The sequence below is a fragment of the Zootermopsis nevadensis genome, unplaced genomic scaffold (assembly GCF_977971745.1).
Source record: "Zootermopsis nevadensis isolate Lab colony 2312 unplaced genomic scaffold, Znev_1.0 Znev_ptg000025l, whole genome shotgun sequence".
Taxonomy (NCBI): Eukaryota; Metazoa; Arthropoda; class Insecta; order Blattodea; family Termopsidae; genus Zootermopsis; species Zootermopsis nevadensis.
The window spans coordinates 10383461-10401516 of NW_028259157.1; the positions used below are offsets into that span (position 1 = coordinate 10383461).

Genomic DNA, 18056 nt, shown 5'->3' on the forward strand with positions numbered 1-18056 from the left:
TATTCAAATCCAGTTTCTACAGAATATTACAAAAACCTAAGACTGATTAAATAAAATAAAAACCAGTATCTCAATATACTGCAACTGACGATATAGAATGCTTGAAAATAAACACCAAAATACTTTTAAAAATTGTACTTTCATAATATAAAACTTGTGAACACAAAGGACCAAATGAAACAAAGAATTAGAGTTTAAAAACCCAACAAACTATGAATACAAACACTTTAACATACTGGGTGGTAAACAATTTTATAATTGGTTTGATATATGATACCAGAAAGCATGTAAATAAACGAACTACTGTAGAGGGAATGTTTTTGTTTCTCTGTACTACTAAGAATATGGTTATGTACAAGGTTGCATTACTCACCTTCTGGTTTTGGGGTGTGAGCTGAATGGTTTGCACTTTCTGTATAATGCTTTGCATTCCAACTGATGTAGCCTGTGTCATGCCACCTGATATAGTACTGCCCCCAGGTGGTATTGGCACCAGATGTGGCACCATGCCACTCTGGGGTTGTTGCATAGAAACCGTCTGTGATGCGACACAATGGTGTTGCATGCCAGGCTTACTTGTGGAGGGTGGCAGGTGGAGATGCCCACTACTTGTAGACACATCAGCAGTCCCAGTCTGAACACTGAGGTTTGCTGCCACCTTCGACATGACGGACTGATGCGTTGCCATGGTTGTTGCTGTAGATGTAGCAGTACTGCCAACCTGACACAAAATATTTGTTGGGGTGTTCTGCACAACTGGGCAGATAGAGGTCAGAGGTGGAATTGAGTTTGTGTTACTTGTATTACAGCTAACAGCAGACACTTGTACAGACTGCTGCATCAAAGTGAATGGTGATGCAGTAACATATGAGGCATCATTTCCCGTTGTGCGAGTAATGTGTTGTGTACCCTGACACACAGTGTTAGGTTTACCAAAGTTCCTCTCTTGCAGTGGACTCTTCACAGGATCTGTCGATGTGCCAGTACTATTGCACTCTCTGTTTACAATGATGTTAGAAGAGCTTACCACTGGGAGGATCTTTGATGTGCGAGGCTGTTTCTGTTTTTTCTTCTTGCCAGAAAGCACTGCTGTTGTACTGGACTGAACAAGTTTGACAAAATTTGGATGTGTATGCACAATGCTGTCTAGGAATGCTGTCTGAAGGCTGGTGGTGGAGGGAATACCTAAGGAGATAGTCTGTGTCTCTATTGATTGTTGATTCTTTCTTGCGCCAGAGCTGGCAGAGGTTGCTGAAGTACTCTGGTTGACCACTGGTTGGTTGATAAGTCCAATGACCGCAGTAGTACCACCGGTAGATCCGCCTCCAATTGGTGGTGGTGAACCAATTGAAATATTTGAATTGCTTGAGTCTGAACTACACCTCCGCACAGTACTCGCTGTTCCTGTGTTTAAGTGTTGCAAAAGAACTGATGACTGCTGAGGCAGTAACTTGGTGGTCGTATTATTTGTTGCTGTCATAATTGATGGTTTATGCTGGTTATTCACTGCAGTACTGAAAGACTCTGGACTTCCACCTATTAAAATTGTTCCTGTTGGTGTGTTGAAAGCAAGTCCCTGTCCAATAGCCTTGCTTATAGCACTATGAGCAAGATGAAGCTGAGGCATGTTGATTATCCCAGGTGTTGCAGTGTTCTGAGCTTGCTGGAGACATTGGATAAGCTGAGGGGCAGCTAAAACAGACATTCCACCATGGTGTGCAATTAATAATTGTTCTCCCCCAAAGCTACCACCTCCTGAGGTCATCACCGGTGCTGTTACAAGAGGTATGCTGCCTGCTGTCGTAGAAACCAAACCATGGATGTTGGAGAAAGGGTGGAGGCCCAGGAATGTTGTACCAGCATCTGATCCTGCTTTAGGAGCTGAGATGAATGGTACAGGATCATGCTGCTTTGGCCCAAGATGGATGCTCGAGTGAATGAGCTCAGTTTGCGTTGTGGCCGAACTATGTTTCTGCATATCTTGAGGAGGCTTCAGTGTTACCTCCTGGTGGCAAGTATGCTGGTGCGGAGACTTTGCCAAGAGGAGGTTGGTGGCATTATCATGGGATGAAAGTATCAGGCTTGGGGATGGTGTGGGAGAAGCTTTTTGACATGTGTTTATAGATGAGTCCACTTTGTTACTCCCTGGCTGGACAAAGCCATCCCTGAAACTGGAACAGCCCATAGTCCCTGGACACTTTGCTTGAATACTGAATGTTCCAGGAGTAGAGTTTGTTAAGATGCTGTCTACCTTACCAGCAATAGATGTAGTAAGCTGTGAAATACTAGAATTTGTCATTTCAGGAGAGCTAAATCCATCCTTCAGAAATCCAGACTTGCCACCCTGCTGCTGGAGCACTGTAAACCTTTCTTGTGACTGTGGGTGCAAAATGTTGGTTGAAGTACTGAGCTGAGGACTCGGTGATGCTGAGTTTGTGCTCCTGGTTGTTGAAGTGTTGGTGCTGGTAGATATCAAATGAGGTGGTAGCCCTGATGGTGATGTCTGTTGAAAGACACATTTGATGGTTGTTGATTATAATTTTAATTTATGAGAAATTCTGACAGCTATATTGGGGCATCTGCTCCTTGATTAACAGCATTTAACATTCCAATTATTTATTCAGTACACCAACAAACTTGCAATGACATACATATTTCGGTCCCTATCCAACAAACCAGCTAGTGTCATTTCTAGAACGAGCAACTTTCACTTTTGTCCAACAAAGATTATCTCATATCTTTGATGCGATGCATTCTAGAAATGACACTGAGGACTGTCCAATACAGACTGAAGCATGTACATCAACAAATGCGCAACAAAAAGTTTGGTGGTATGAGGAATAAATGCTTGCATTACAAACTACATGGTACGCAAGCTTCATCTCATGGCTCCTCATTCTCAAAATTACCAACATTTACAATATACAGCATAATTATTTTACAGAAGCCACACTAAACAAGTGAATGCAAATGCTAATAAAAAACAAACATAAAATAAAATCTCATACCTGAAGCAGCTGGGAAAGAACAACATGGTTACTGGCACCACTTGTAGTGGTGGGAGTACTGCCACAGTTCCCACTGGCAAGCAGAGCTGACAGTTGGTTCTGAGCTGTAGCAACACTGTGGTGTTGCTGGCCAACTGCAGATGGAAGGTTCTGGAGCAGTATATTTGCTGCAGATTGCTGCGTGTAAAGAATGTTACCACTCAAACCTTATACCACAAAAATGACTCTACAGAGTAACAACTATAGCTATTATACTATCATAAAATCCTCAATGAAGAAAACACAAACTCACAGATAACCCTCTGTGCTTGCAGAATAGTAGGTTTGCTGTCATCATTTTGTCTCTGAAAGTAACTTCTCAGTCCCATAGTCCAATTTTGTATTGTCACTTTTAAAAACAAAGTGGCGGTATAGATGTTAAACCAACTAACTCTCTCATATATATATATATATATATACATAAAGACCAAATAAAAAATATCCATCCAATAGGCATACAAATAAAACAGCAAACACGGAGAATGTAAACCGAGACAGAGAGTGCCTGTGGAAAGAAGGAAAGCAAGAACACAAATAACTGGTGGGGCTACAGGAAAAAGAACTGTGCTAGGAGGTAGCTGGTAGGCAGATGAATGAAGGAGAATCTGTGCTCATTCATTCCCTGAACCAACTTTAGTTATATCAATATTTGTTCAAACTGTTTCAATGAACATTAATGATGGAATATACCTGAGAGTCAGTGGGTGTATGATGTAATACAACATGGCCATCTTCTACTGCTAGCCTAAGCGAAGCAGTACCACCAGTAGCATTCTGTAATACAACAAACTTGTCACATAAACCAACGTAAACTGCCAATACATTTACAGACATCTCAATTATTTACAAGAGATCTGTTCGATTAATTTTTAATTATTTTAAAGGATTAATAAATGAATTGAAACAAATAAGATGCCAAACACCATTATGTTTATTTTGTTCTATCACAAATAGTGCTCAAATGTTAGTTCTCCTCTACAATTCAGAAGACAGCCATCTTCATACCTGTTGCTATGAGAACCTCAAATCCCACTGATGCAACCACATTAAAATCACTGTACGACACAAAGGAAGGAATGAAGAAGAGTAAGGTTTAATGAGAGAGTAATATAATCTGGGTTGGTTTCTTTATCTTGTGCATCATCTGATGTTATAAAATACAGGATGTTTTGAGGAATGGATCTGTCCTCGCCTTAGGGTGTAGTGAGGAAGGCACCTGCTCTGTGGGGTCCATTAGAATGAGCTAATTTCAATCACTGGACAACCTAGGCCAAAGCAATGTTATGTCCAGACAACGGACAAGGTGCAAAAATGCAGGAATTACTTAGGTTATCAACTTAACTAATACCTGAAGTGGAATCTGAGGTGGGGACCGGAGTTGTGTGATGAGCTGCGACTGCTGCTGTGCAGACTGTGGCTGACTGACTGGGGAATGCTGTGTGTTCATCTCCAGAGGAGCAGGACTCTGACTGGCTGCAGAAATCTGTGGTTCCTCTGTATCATACAGAGCTAAGTCCTCATCATCTCCAATGCCTGAAAAGTACATTATCTGTCTACTTGTTTACCTGATACATTTAACAACACTGACAACAGCTCAGACTTTTCAGCATGGAATGAAAGGATGGATGCATAATTAAAAAAGATATGGAAGGTAGCAATCATGGCCTAATTAAAGTACTATCCTAACATATGCCTGGACAGACTGAGGAAACCATAAAAACACTAAGCCAGGATAACCAGTCTCTGGGCTGAGATCTAAACCAAGAACCATTTAAATATGAAGCAAGAGTGCTAACCATTCAGCTGTAACCTTTGCACAACTTCATCTTCTTTCCAAGATGGTGAGTAATATAAAGAATACACAAATCAACCACCAGTGTCCCAAACATGAGATGTGTTTTCATTCCAAAACTATTATAATTTTAGATTACAATTCAGAAAAATTAAATAAACAAATGTATTCCACAAAGCAACTAACAGCAATATACCTGACATCCTGTCCACAAATTACTCACCTGACAGTTTCATTATGTTGGCAAGATCCAGTTTTGGTTCTTCATCTTTCTTTTTTTTCTTTTTCTTTTTAGGTTTCTTCTTCGGTGACAGAGCCAAGATGGAAGTCTGATCTGTGTTGGTACCAGTACACTGATGATGCTGTGTCTGTAGCACTGGTGTGTTATGGCGCATGATGGGATAGGTGGCATTCTGTTGCGAGGGTGTTGCATCCTGTTGTGACTGTGGCACCATTGCACCGACTGGTGGCTGCACCTGGTTCATATGCATACATTCAAAGGCTTAACAAGTTTCAGTTAAAGTCATCCCTGATGACATTAAATGACTGCAATATATTCATGGGTTTAGTATGATACTAACAACAAACAGCAATTATACCCTTAAACAGCTTTGAAATATTGACCTGTGTAATGGTGAAGCACTGTTTTCTCTTTGCAGTAGGGAATGAATTTTTAAATATTATTTAGAAAAGCTTTGGCTTCAATGGGCTAATTAAAACCATGAACAATTTTAAAAGGAACTATAATTTGATTAAATAATGTTCTCACATAAGAAAAATAATGCATATCCAATATATTATTTACCATTTAAAATGTTTCACTTAATAAAAAATTTCATTTGTCAAAAACACTGTGTGCTTCATGAGATGACAGCTTTGAAAGACAAGATAGGAAACAGGAAAGTTTGAAGATGAGAAATTTGTGATTTATGTTGATCTTGCCATGCGAACTTGTATGTATGTATGTGTGTGTGTGTGTGTGTGTGTGTGTGTGTGTGTATATATCTACCTATAAGTCCGCATGACATTGCCAGAGATGTAGAACTGTTCTAATGCTTGTACCTGATGATGGTTTTGGTGAATAATGGAGGGAGTGACATTGTTCGTAGTACTGAGAGACATGGTATGTCCACCAATAACAGAGACATTGTGCTGAGGAGTGCAGCCAGTTCCAGATGTGGGAACACCAACGTTGAGTGAAGGTCGTATGTTACTCTGATGCAACTGAACAGCTGGTATAATGGAAGTAGCTGACTGCTGAGGGCTTGTGGATGGCTGATGCTGAGCCGCACATGATCGAGGACCCTGAGGAGGCTGCGGTGGAATCTGTGTATGTTGTGGAGGGGCTTGGGGCCCTAGATGTTGGAAGCTCAGTGTCTGGCCAGATGGAACAGCTATAAGTGTTGGGCCTGATGGAGTCTGTATCTGTTGTAGCTGCATGGGACCCTGTGATGTGAAGAGGCGAAGAACCTGCAAAGATGCAAAATTACTATAACTTCAGAACAATAATTTTATATATAAGGATATCTTAATATAATAACATGTTTCATCTTTTTCTTGCAAGGACAGATTGTGAATGCATGTAAGATGTAATACATGTGGTAAAATTTTTATTTGAACAGGGTTTAATTTTTATCTTTATTAATATGCTTATTCATTTATTCCTATTGGTCCACCTTACTTCACTTTCCAACCACTATTCAAGGTCACAGAATACTAAAATTATTACATGCCTGCTGCATCTGCTGACGGCCAGTGCTCTGTAGAAGTTGCGCGGTGGCAGCACCAGATATGAACATTGGCTGCTGATGTGGAGTGGGACTTTTGCCTTGTTGATTCTGTTGGCAGCTCTGAGGAGGCACTGTAGTTTGGGTGCCTGAAGTTGGGGAACGCAGAATTAGCTGCACACCTCCGCTAGGGTTGGGCTGTACCAATACAGGGCCCCCTGCTCCCAGTCCTGGAATAACCTACATCACACCATTTTAGTTCCACAAACTGAAGGAAATAAAGTACAATGCCACATGATAAAGTTAGGAATGTAACAGGCCTGTGATAGAGAAAGGTGGATTTTCCAGACTCATATTTATACAAAATTTCTTCACTGTTTTTGTGTGTAAAACTTGTATTTACATGTGTCAGTCCTTAAGTTACACCCTGTAACATATAGCAGGTATCCAATGTACAAACAACAAATTCTACTGAAGGTATACAGCTGGCTCATCTGAACACCTCTTAATTACTGTTTAACATCTCCAGAATCACTGCCCATATTAAAAATTAATTTCTAGAATTGGAAAGCACCGAGAGGTGAAAATAAAATGGTTTTACAACAAGCAGAATCTGATGAACAGTGAATACTGCAAGTAATGTAATATTACCTGGTTCAGTAAGAGTGTGCCTGCCTGTGCAGTAGGTATCACTGCAGATGGGTTGGCCTGACCGATCACAACCTGAGCAGCAGATGCTGTGGTATGGTGTGATGTGTGGAGACCTATGCAAATAAATAAAGTTTAAAGATTTCTGTCTTCTGGGTTGTTGCGCTGTGTAGTCTGGTCGGTATTTACCAACGTTTCAGAGGTCATACTGCCTCCGTCATCAGGGCGATAAATACTCACCGCTGTGAAAACCTCAAATCTTACAAAGTTTACATTTGTGACACTTGAAATTCATTATGTGTTCTGGTGTACAATGACTACAGCTATTCAAAGACACTTGAATTACATACAAAATAGCTTGCTGGAAAAGCATATTTCACATAAAGTAGAAACTGTTTAATAATTTAATTATGCAATATTATGAATGATGGATGAAAACCACTGTTGACTGAAAAAAGCATAATTTAGGAAAGTAGTGCATTAGTCTGGGGGAAAAAAGTTCTATCCCTACACAGGTAAACAAAAAACTGAAAATTATGAAGTGAATATGAGAGGGTATGTCTTTCATCTTAAAATCAAGACTCAAAACTTAGCAGTAGTTTTAAATTGGTCGAGAAATTCAGCATCAATTTAAAAAGCTGGTATCAATATTTCACTTAAAAAAGCATGATAATGACATCCTTATGAACCACAATAATAACTAATGGATTTTCATGCATCTACTATAAAAATGAATATACGGTAGGGCACCGCATATACGGCAGGTTAGGGACCAGACCCCCGCCGAAAAGCGGATATTTGCCTTTTTTCAATTGCAAATGCATATCATAGACAAATAGGATGTTTACACTATCATATAGTAAATGCACAATAGCACTAGGCCTAAGAAAACGATTTGAAAGTAAAAAAAAACTGTAAACAGACTGAATCAGCGACGAGAAAATGGCGCCGGACGCACTTCTCTGACTCAGCTGTTGAGCGCGTGGGGCATATGCACGCAATTGAAAAGCGCCGTATTAGCGGATCGCCGAAAAGCGGGGCCCTACTGTATGTGCGACATTTTGGAACAGAATTTTCATAACAATATCTGACCTCAGTTCATACCATCTGCACCACATAAAATTACAAAATTTTCACTGGAATGTTACAGCAAAATATGGGTTCAAACTTCACTCTTCTGTAATACAAGTAAACTTTAAAAAATCTACCATACAACATAACTTAAGAAACTGGCTTACAGACATGTTTGTTAAGTGTCTCAGTGTCTGGGTTTCCAACACAACAAGGTCAAGGTATGGGAGAGCAGGCCTTGTGGGCAAAGACCCAAAGTGAGACAAGTTAAAGCTGGCATAGGCCTGAGAGAGGGGAAGGAACCCTTGTAGTGCAAACCCCTGGGGGCTGCCCAGTTTCTAGGCTGAAAAATGTTAGACAGGCACCGACATACTCATAAGATAGCCTTTGCTCATGCTAGAGCCTGAAGAACACCTACAAATGTACTCACTTTAATTCTTACTTCACTAAAATTATCAAAATTCATCCAAATGAATATGACACCATTTTTTCTTACATATGTCATCAACAAATTTTACAGTGTAACTAACATACCTTGATGCTGGGTGTTTGCATTAGATCGAGAATTTGCTGATATTTTGGCGTGAGATCCACTGGTTGACTGGCCTGATGGTGGCTTCGGTAAGATCTGAGGTGGCTGCTTTGGTTTAGGACCTCCGGCTGTGGTACCACTCTGCTGAAGAGGAACAGAACCCCCAGGACCTGCCGCAGAAATAGCAAGGAACTCAAGAAAACTGACTAGTTTCAATTCATGTCATCTCCATACTGCCATATCAAGACCTTTAATATATGAAACATGTATTTCACCATCCATCAGCTATAATCACAATTTTAATCATACATCACATAAGATGATATGTTGCAAAATCTGTTCAAAATTATTACCCAACATGTTGTAGTACCAAATACAATACTAAATGTAGAAACCATTAAGTTGACATTCGTTTTATGCAGTCAATGTAACAGCAGTAGGTAAAGTGAGTTTTGTTAAGTAGTGACTTCTGTGCTTATGTCTGCATACAGTTGGTATAAGTTACAGTTAAGTTACGAAATCTGCCAGGTTACTTAAAATTTGTACTTGTGAACAGTTTAATTAAATTTGGTATGGATATTATATCATCAGAGGCTACTTTAAATCAGTAATTTATTTTGTACAATTAATAAAACCAATGTCATGAATACTGGAATTTGGGACAATAATCCTCTGTGAATTACATCATTACCCATTTTGCTGCCACCTATTAGTAGTAATATGAACAGCAGCAACAAAATATGGCATGAACACCTTTGAAACTTTGTGTACTCTGCAAAAATACACCTTTCCTATCTTCTTACACGCAAAAAACAAATACCACAGTCAAAACTCCTGCACTCCTGGTTTACAAATGTTTCACTACCAAAGAAATAAATACATTTACCAGTAGTAATGATTTGTGTATGGCCTGGAAATGCAGAGCTCTGCGGTGCTGATGTTTGATGGTGTATGATTTGAACTAGTTGATGATTTCCTTGCAGCATGGCTGTCGAGCCTGGTGGCATCACTGGAAACTGACCTGCTCCAGGAAGTGCCAGTCCAGTCGGTAAGGTCTGTTAAAACATTCATATTTTTAAAACCAGTTATTTAAGACTCACAAATATTTTGAATTAAAACAAAAAAATTTCGAGGTTAAATTTCAACTTTTACCTATTAATTTAAGAAAATCCATCATACAAGTTCTAAACAATACAAAAAGTTTTGCTCACCACGCCACTACACTTCTTATAAATTTATCGCTTAAACTGTTTATACACATATAATATAAAATTCACGACTAATAATTAGGAAATTTCAATGCTGGTACCCCTAGCCTAAATTAAATTCCATACAAACTAAGAATTTAACCTACTGAGGTTACATGTTCTCATGGCGGTAAATATATAGACACCCGTCTCCTGGGTTGTTGTGTCATTAGTTCAGGATTAGTTTACTGATGTTTTAGAGAGCTCGGTGCCTCTGAAACATCAGCAAACTTTTACAAGATTATAAAGTGGAATAAAGAAGAAGGAATTTAACTTTGTTGGAGAAAAGGAAAGTGAAAACTACTTTTGGTTAAAAAACTTCTCTGTTGTTAAAAACTGTAGGATAAAGCCACACCTGATGTATAACAGCTGGTTGAGGAGTAGTTGACCGTATCACTGGACTGGCAGCAGTTCTGGTTTGTGGGGAAGGAGAAGGGGCAGGTGTGAGAGCCCCACCAGGAGTCATGGTACCCCCAGTCTGGGTTCCTCCAGGGGCTGGAGATCTTGTTGGCGCCACACTGTTATTGCCAAGGTGCTGGACAAGATGATGGTTCAACATAGCAGTATTTTGTTGTGCAACTGGTGACTGGAGGTTTGAATATGGGGACTGTGCAGGAGACGGTGATGTGTTTGTATTACTGCCTGACATGGTAGATCTTTGTTGTGGCAACACAACAACGGATGGCTGAGATGATGGCTGTTGCATGTTGTACACATTCTGTAACAAGAACCCCAAATTAAGATTTAGAAATGTAAACAAAACAAAAAGGAAACATTAAATAGAAGCTGTAGAAGCAAAGCTGCAATGTAACAAACAATTTACAACACACATTTTTTCTTTCTAAATCATATCCACCTTATATGGAGTGCCTGATATACAAATAAAAAATTAAACTAATTTTCTTTTTGCCTTCTAGCTTGAAGATGACTCTTGAAATACTTAGAAATTTGCAATTATGGAATATCACTGCAGATGGTTAAAACATTCTAGAATGCTTGATGAGAGAAGGGGCACTTATTCTTAACTTCTATATCAGACATTCTGCATACTTAATTAAAATTCTGTTTATATTTGTAATTTCAAACAGCAGAATATATTAAATATCCAAGTTGAATGCGTTATGAAATATGTACACACCTTAAAATTGGTGCTGGCAGTAGACAGCACAAAACTGGTGGGAGTCTGAGAATTTGAAACACCATGTGGCTGCAAGTTGCCATAGTGTTCTTTCAGCAGGTTTGTGGGAGTGGGGTGCGTGGAACTTGCAGAGAGGATGTACGGCGTGTTCGCAGCACTACCCTGTTGCTGCTGCTGCTGTTGTGGGGACTGCAACTGGGAGTGGTACGGACTGGGGGCAGGTGAAGGGGGATGATGTGATGGAACTGATGCTGGGGATCTAAGAGGTAATGGACTGGGTGAAGGCGTTGGTGGGGCATGGGGTGCTGGTGATCTTGTAGGAACAGAAAAAGGGGATCCAGGGCTGGAGATGGCATTTGTAGTGAGGGCAGGTGTAAATACTGTTGTGCCTGATGGCCCCACTAGAACCCCACCACCAGTTGAGGAGTTTGGAGCTGGTAAGATGGATGCTCCAAATATGCTACCACCTGCTGCTGAATTTGATGCAAGGGCTTGCATGGAGGTGTTTCCAACAGTCGACCCAATCATAGGCATCCCTGTAGAAGGTACTGTTCCCCCTACATGGAGGCCAGCAGCTGAGGTCGCAAGAATTGTACCTCCATGTCCGATAGCAATATTTGGATTCCCAATCTGAAGCCCAGTGGTTGAGATGCCACCTGAGGTAGAAAGAGAGGAGGAAGCAGAGGATGCTGGGGTATAGATGAAACTGGTGGAAGGTTGAGACGCTGAGGCACTGACTAGTGTTCCACTACCTTGTTGACCAGGGGAATTAATCAAGGTAATTGGGTGTGGAGGATGATGGGACTGGGGTGTGGTGCCCCCACCTGTGTGGTGAAATGGAGTCAAGACAAAATGATGTGTGGATACAGGGATGCAAGATGATGAAGTGACCACAGATGCCGAAGACGACACAACCTGCATTCAATATACATATAAGAGAGCCACAGAAAACAAATATGTACACCTTGGCCACACTACATTTAGGGAGTAAGAGTTTTTAGCCTGGCCATTTTATTTAATATTTTAATTACATTCTGTATTTCACACATGTTGTACCTCAGTTTAATAGGTACAACTCCTTGATAAAGAGGAAATTTTAGGCATTTAGTAGCTGTACAGCTTATATTTCTGCTGTCCACAATGCTTCAAAATTAATTTTTTAACATGTGAAAATGGGGAACATGGCCAAGTTCCTTATTTGTAAATTGCATTTTTTTCCAGGGCTGTGATGTGCTTATTTAGTGGAAATTCTCATGAATATTATGTGGCAATATTGTACTGATATGCATCTTGCAGCAAACAGCATGTTTTCAAAATGTGAGAAGAGGCTGCTCTGATCAAAGGCTACATTATAAATTTAAGAATGAAGTCTTTATTAAGGCACCAGTTGTGTTAATTACCAAATCAGTTAATTCTCAGGACTTCAAAGAGAAAATCATTCTTTCAGTCCATGGAATAACACCAATAATCCTCACACATCAACTGTAGTGAATCCACAGAAACATTCTATCACAACAATCATTCAAATAATATGGGTTTATGATTCCTTTTAAAGATTTTCCTTGAAATACATTATTACATAGATCTACAATTTCTACATAATTTATAATAGTATGAGAAAATTACTTACAGGGCCAGCATTACTATGGGGCGGCAGGGTGAATGTAACAGCTTGGCCTTGTGGGCGCCCAGTGGCATTCCCTGCCTGGAATTGCTGTAACTGCTGAAGCTGAAATATAAGTAGACATCACAATATGCTCATTATTTCACATATTTAATAACTGAAAAGAATAAGAACATATTTAGATCTTAAATGTGAGGTGTAGAACTTCTATTATCTACATATAAGTTTTGATATTCTATCAATTTTCACAACAAGCATGCAACAAAAACTTCCAGTATATGAAACAAAACAAAATCATTCACTTCGAATTCAATTACAATTTTTCACATAACGGACAATGTAACAATGCCAACAAAATGAAGGCTTAAACCATCAGGCATAGAAAATCAGCATGTTAAGGTTTGTCAGATTGCTCGATACCTCCACAGTTCATAAATCCAATAATACTATCATCAGTCAGTAATGGATTACCGAAGACAACACACATGCTGTATACTGTCCTGCACTGATAACCTATTCTTAGACTAGTAACAGTATCCATGGTACTTTTTCACATTTCATAGATTATTGGTGAGATATATACTCAGTTACATTCAGGCAGGACTACAGAAATTGAATTTCATCTTTATTGCAGTTACTGGTGAAGTTCAACAATTATAACAGTGTGAGATAAAAGCATTTTACTTAGTAGATAGCCCAAAATAAAATTACTCATAATAAAACCAAATTCAGAGAGTGCTCTATGTGATTTACCTGGTGCTGTGTTAGGAGAAGAGAACCTGCAGGCGCAGTCTGAGGGTTGCCGGTAGATGCATGTCGTGCAGAAGTGCCCCCACCACCTGCAGTAGTGCTGGGGTCCAACAGCCCCTGCTGCAGTGAGTCCACTAGACTCTCCAGTGTGGTCCGTGATGAACTCTGTATTACCTTTTATATACATTACTTTTATCAATTATTAGTACTTAAATTAGTGAGGATTGTTCAAGATGACTATATGAGGGCAATTCACTACACAGACATGAACATTTGTGGATCAGAATAAATTATATGTACTGCAGCTGTTTGCAATTATAACTTTATGAATCTATAAACATTACTGTACCATGAAGTGCACTTCCATGTTGTTAAATTTTCAGTAATTAAAATGAGGGTAATTTCTCTTAGTGTCTACAGTAGTGAAATGTGTATGTGACATGACAATGCCCCTTACAACTGTATCAGTGTTCTAATATAGACAGGCCAGTCTGCATGAATATTGTGCGACCAAGCAACTGGGAAAAGTAACACTACACAGAGATGTGTACAAAAAAATATTTTTGTAATCCATTCAAAGCATCTTGTTTCAGCTGAAATATTTCAAATTAAAAAAAAAAAACAGTACCATACCAACAATTTTATGGATAGAATACAAACTTCACACTTTTCTCTTAGAGGTTTTGGTACCTGAAATACCACACTCTGCCCTATCTTTGTAGTTGTTTTCTTTGAGGTATGGACTGAATTCCTAATTATTTAGATGAGCTACAGCTTTACAGCAACATCAACATATAAAATAACACTTACTTCACCTGCAGCAGCTGCACTTAATCCAAGGAATGATTCTAGAGCTGATGGGTCACTGTAAACAGATAAAATCTGCATTCAAAATATTTGCATAAAATCTGTGTGTATCTGCATTTTAAGCACAACACTGCCAGCTAAGCTCCAGAACCTCCCATGAATCCTACACCTACACCCCTCATTTGCAAATAATAATTTCAGTCGAGTCAACATTCAACCCACTAACAAAATATCCATTCCCCTAAAGCAGCAATGTTGGGCATCCTTTTACCACAGAATAAATAGTGTCCTAGCAACAAGAAAAAAGTAAACAAAATTAACAAATGTATGATTCTTCGTGACATTTAATAAGATTCATAAAATTATTTGAAGTATAGAAATTAATATTTGAGGGTTGTACATTCAATTAATGCTCTGAAGCTGCTATCAACTGCTCAGTACCTGCCAAGCTGTTACGTTCATCAGGAATATGTATAGTGTACGCTGTGCTGTGTGCATTTGTTGCAAGCTTTTATTGTTCCTGTCTTGTAAATATAATAATGCAGTTTTGGAAACAGAAAAATTACAAAGTGAACAATATTATATATTTGTTGTGATGGCAAGAAACATTACTATAGAATTCTACTACTACTATAAAAAAATAACTTAAATTTATGACATGGATTGTACAAAATAGTGCAAGTAGTTCAGAGAGATATAATACTCTGCAACAGGCAATGTACGGTCAGAGCAGTCAAGAAACTCAACTGCCCCAATTTCTGCTTGTTCCTGGGCTGAAAACTAAGCTGGAGTTTGATTTCGTCAGATATTATTATGTTACTTCCTGTAGCTATATAATAGTGAAGGGTGGTGGATCCAAGATCACTGAATCATACTAAATGGGACAAACAACACAATTAATTTATACTTAAAAACTGGTCTCATTTCTCAATTCAGAAAAAACTTCTGTAGTATATGAAACATACAGGTTGGTAAGTTATTAATAGCTTACTCAATCACATCCAGTAGTTTTTGAGAGCCATCATCCATCTCCAGACACACAGTCAGCTTTGTTTTTCCCGTTGAGTGAACTTTAATTACTGTGACTGCCAGTGGCGTTGTGTTTCCATTGCACGACAAGCAGACCAAACTGCTAAGGACTCTGTCTGCATACATAAAAGCTCAAATTATGATCTACATAGTTAAATTTTGAGGAATAAATATAAAGCTAAAATAAATGCGTTTGGTACTGAAATTTAAAGTATTTTAAGCACTGGCGGAGTGTGATTTTTTCAAAAGAACGAGCCAAATACTGAAGTTGGGGGGGAGGGGAGGGCACTAGCTTGCTAACAATGCCTGTGGCTGGCTGGAGCTGGTAAATGATGCATTACCTGATCAGTTCTCCTGTATTTCAGTGTATGGAGTGATAACAAAACTTCAGTTAAAAACAATATTTTGTGGCACAACACTAAATCAAAGGTTGTTTTTTCCTTACTGGGTAACAATTGTTTCCAAATGTGACAGCACAATTTTGTTAAAAGCAGTTCATACAAATATTGACAAAAAGGAAGTATAAAATCTCTTGGTAAATGGCCAACTTATACACCTGTAATTACATAGTATTTATCGAAAGAAAATACTTGGAACCACGTGCTATGTTTCAATTGGATAACCGAACAATGCCACTTTTTAACTGCTAAGACCAATACAAAATATTAACCCATTAAATCTCACTGGCATACTTCAACAAACCCACTTTTTCTTAAAGTCCAAAAAAGACGAGCTTTGATGTATCTACATGTAAGGCAGTTTCGTTTTAAATTATGTATGGTTAACCGAATCAGAATATTTTTCTCTCGTTGTAATTCACCGAGTATTACTGTTTATATAGCTGTGATATAAACTGCTACCTCACACTGCTTCTTAAATAAATAAAATATCTCCACAATCAACATATTTGCATTATTCCACAAATGCTTATAGAAGTAAAGATACATATTATCATACTAGTCTACTGTCTTCCAACAAACAGATGAACAGGCAATTAACACCATCACATAAATACCTAAGAACTTACAAGGGTATCAGGAGTAACACCATAGTTACTCGAAGGTGATGCATTAATTGTTATTCTAGAAAGGGTCCTTGTAATGGAACAATTTTAGTGTCAACAGAAGGTTTCATGGCAACCATATTAAATTAAGTCTTCTTGGGTGATCGGCTGTATGTAACTGGTGTTGTAGTGCATCAACCCTGATGATGGAAACAGAGTCTCTGCAATGTTGGATCACAACACTATTTTCACATGGCTAATCACCTGAGAAGACTTGACTGGTACGAAAGTCAGTATAGGCTGACATGTAACATTATGGTGAGTGTATTTATAGGTTGCAGTCCCAACATGTTATACCACGACTATGCAAAGTTTGGGTTGTGATTTCATCAGAATTCATTAATCAATCAGTTGTTTCATGTGCATTATTTTTTGTCATAGGTAATTTTTTTTAAAAAAAGGTTCTTTTAAACACAGCTGCTGTGTAAATGATACATTGCACAGATTAATGGTAGTCTTAAGCAACCTACCTTAATCCTACTTAAAGATCCAGAAAAATGATAACACATGTGCAAATGTCAGCAAATCAAAGTGACCTCAATGAAGGTGAGATACTATATGTGTAAGACAACTGGTTTAAATTTTAAAAAATGAGAAATATCCACAACAGGATCTCTGGAAATGAAAGACGCCTAATGACTGTAGTCAAGTTGTTAAGGTAGTAATAATAAAATGTCCATTTAAGACAATATTATATTTTTACACCCAACACAATCAGATTCCTACCCCATCGGTATATAAACTACAGAATGAAGCCAAGGACATTATTCATGTATCAGTAACAATTATTTTTGAAATATCCATTTTTACTTCACGTGCAATATACACAATAAGCATCTGACCCCATGCTTTTGGGCATCATGTGGAAAAGGAAGACAAAAATGAATCAGCTAACATTCAACAAACTGAAGAAAAATGGAATTGCATGCCTGTTGCTGCCATCTTAATCCAACAATATGTGAGATAAATTGTGAAAAACTACATTCAGACTGAAAGGGGCATGCTGTAATTACTGTGGCCAAGGCCAGACAAAATAATGAGAATGCAAAGAACTAAAGAGGGTGTTAAAATCACAGGAGGAAAACTGTTTTCAGTCTTCCACACCTACAATCAATGGGGCATGACTGACCACACCTGTTAGAGATGTCCGAGTATAGCTGCGATGCCTGTATGGTTAGCCTAACCCATCATGATTTGCAGTTTGGCTGGCTGCACAAGGCTTATATTCTTCATCAATATGATTCATTCCTGTAACACATGAACAACTACATGGTAACATACAGTAATGCAATTCCTTTTAACAAAGAAACTGCTCAAGAATAAATTACCCATTTAAAGTGGAATGAGCAAGTTATTTCTAAGATGCATGGCTGCAAGGAGCTCTATGGCTCCACTGTATTATGAAGTCTGAATTTCTCAGATGTTCGACTAATAAAGGTGCCTTCTCATTTATTGCATGAGATAAATATACTTAACATCTTAAATAATTCTACAATATAAGGTTCTCTGCCTATTTAACACTGATGTGGCTGAGCTGCAACACAGTAATGAATGAAAAATTGCAGGAAGATTACGGAGGAT

The 18056-nt window shown here is 38.6% G+C and overlaps 1 protein-coding gene across 4 annotated transcripts in view; it reads right to left on the reverse strand.

The window, feature by feature from the left end:
* LOC110833515 (uncharacterized) overlaps window positions 1–18056 on the reverse strand; it is a 36738-nt gene that overhangs the window by 14267 nt on the left and 4415 nt on the right. For 2 of the 4 annotated variants that reach the window (XM_022071681.2, XM_022071682.2), the window contains exons 2-18: window positions 17610–17723; window positions 15375–15528; window positions 14387–14441; window positions 13580–13750; window positions 12833–12931; window positions 11203–12117; window positions 10420–10782; window positions 9704–9872; window positions 8820–8987; window positions 7218–7330; window positions 6573–6806; window positions 5902–6309; window positions 5063–5315; window positions 4396–4580; window positions 3738–3821; window positions 3009–3185; window positions 374–2503 (exon numbers count right to left, since the gene is read on the reverse strand). In XM_022071681.2, coding sequence (XP_021927373.1) covers window positions 374–2503; window positions 3009–3185; window positions 3738–3821; window positions 4396–4580; window positions 5063–5315; window positions 5902–6309; window positions 6573–6806; window positions 7218–7330; window positions 8820–8987; window positions 9704–9872; window positions 10420–10782; window positions 11203–12117; window positions 12833–12931; window positions 13580–13750; window positions 14387–14441; window positions 15375–15412 — 5562 coding nt within the window. In that variant the 5' untranslated portion in view covers window positions 15413–15528; window positions 17610–17723. The remainder of the gene's footprint in view (window positions 1–373; window positions 2504–3008; window positions 3186–3737; window positions 3822–4395; window positions 4581–5062; window positions 5316–5901; window positions 6310–6572; window positions 6807–7217; window positions 7331–8819; window positions 8988–9703; window positions 9873–10419; window positions 10783–11202; window positions 12118–12832; window positions 12932–13579; window positions 13751–14386; window positions 14442–15374; window positions 15529–17609; window positions 17724–18056) is intronic. The other 2 variants (XM_022071683.2, XM_087355720.1) reach the window with 2 other exon arrangements.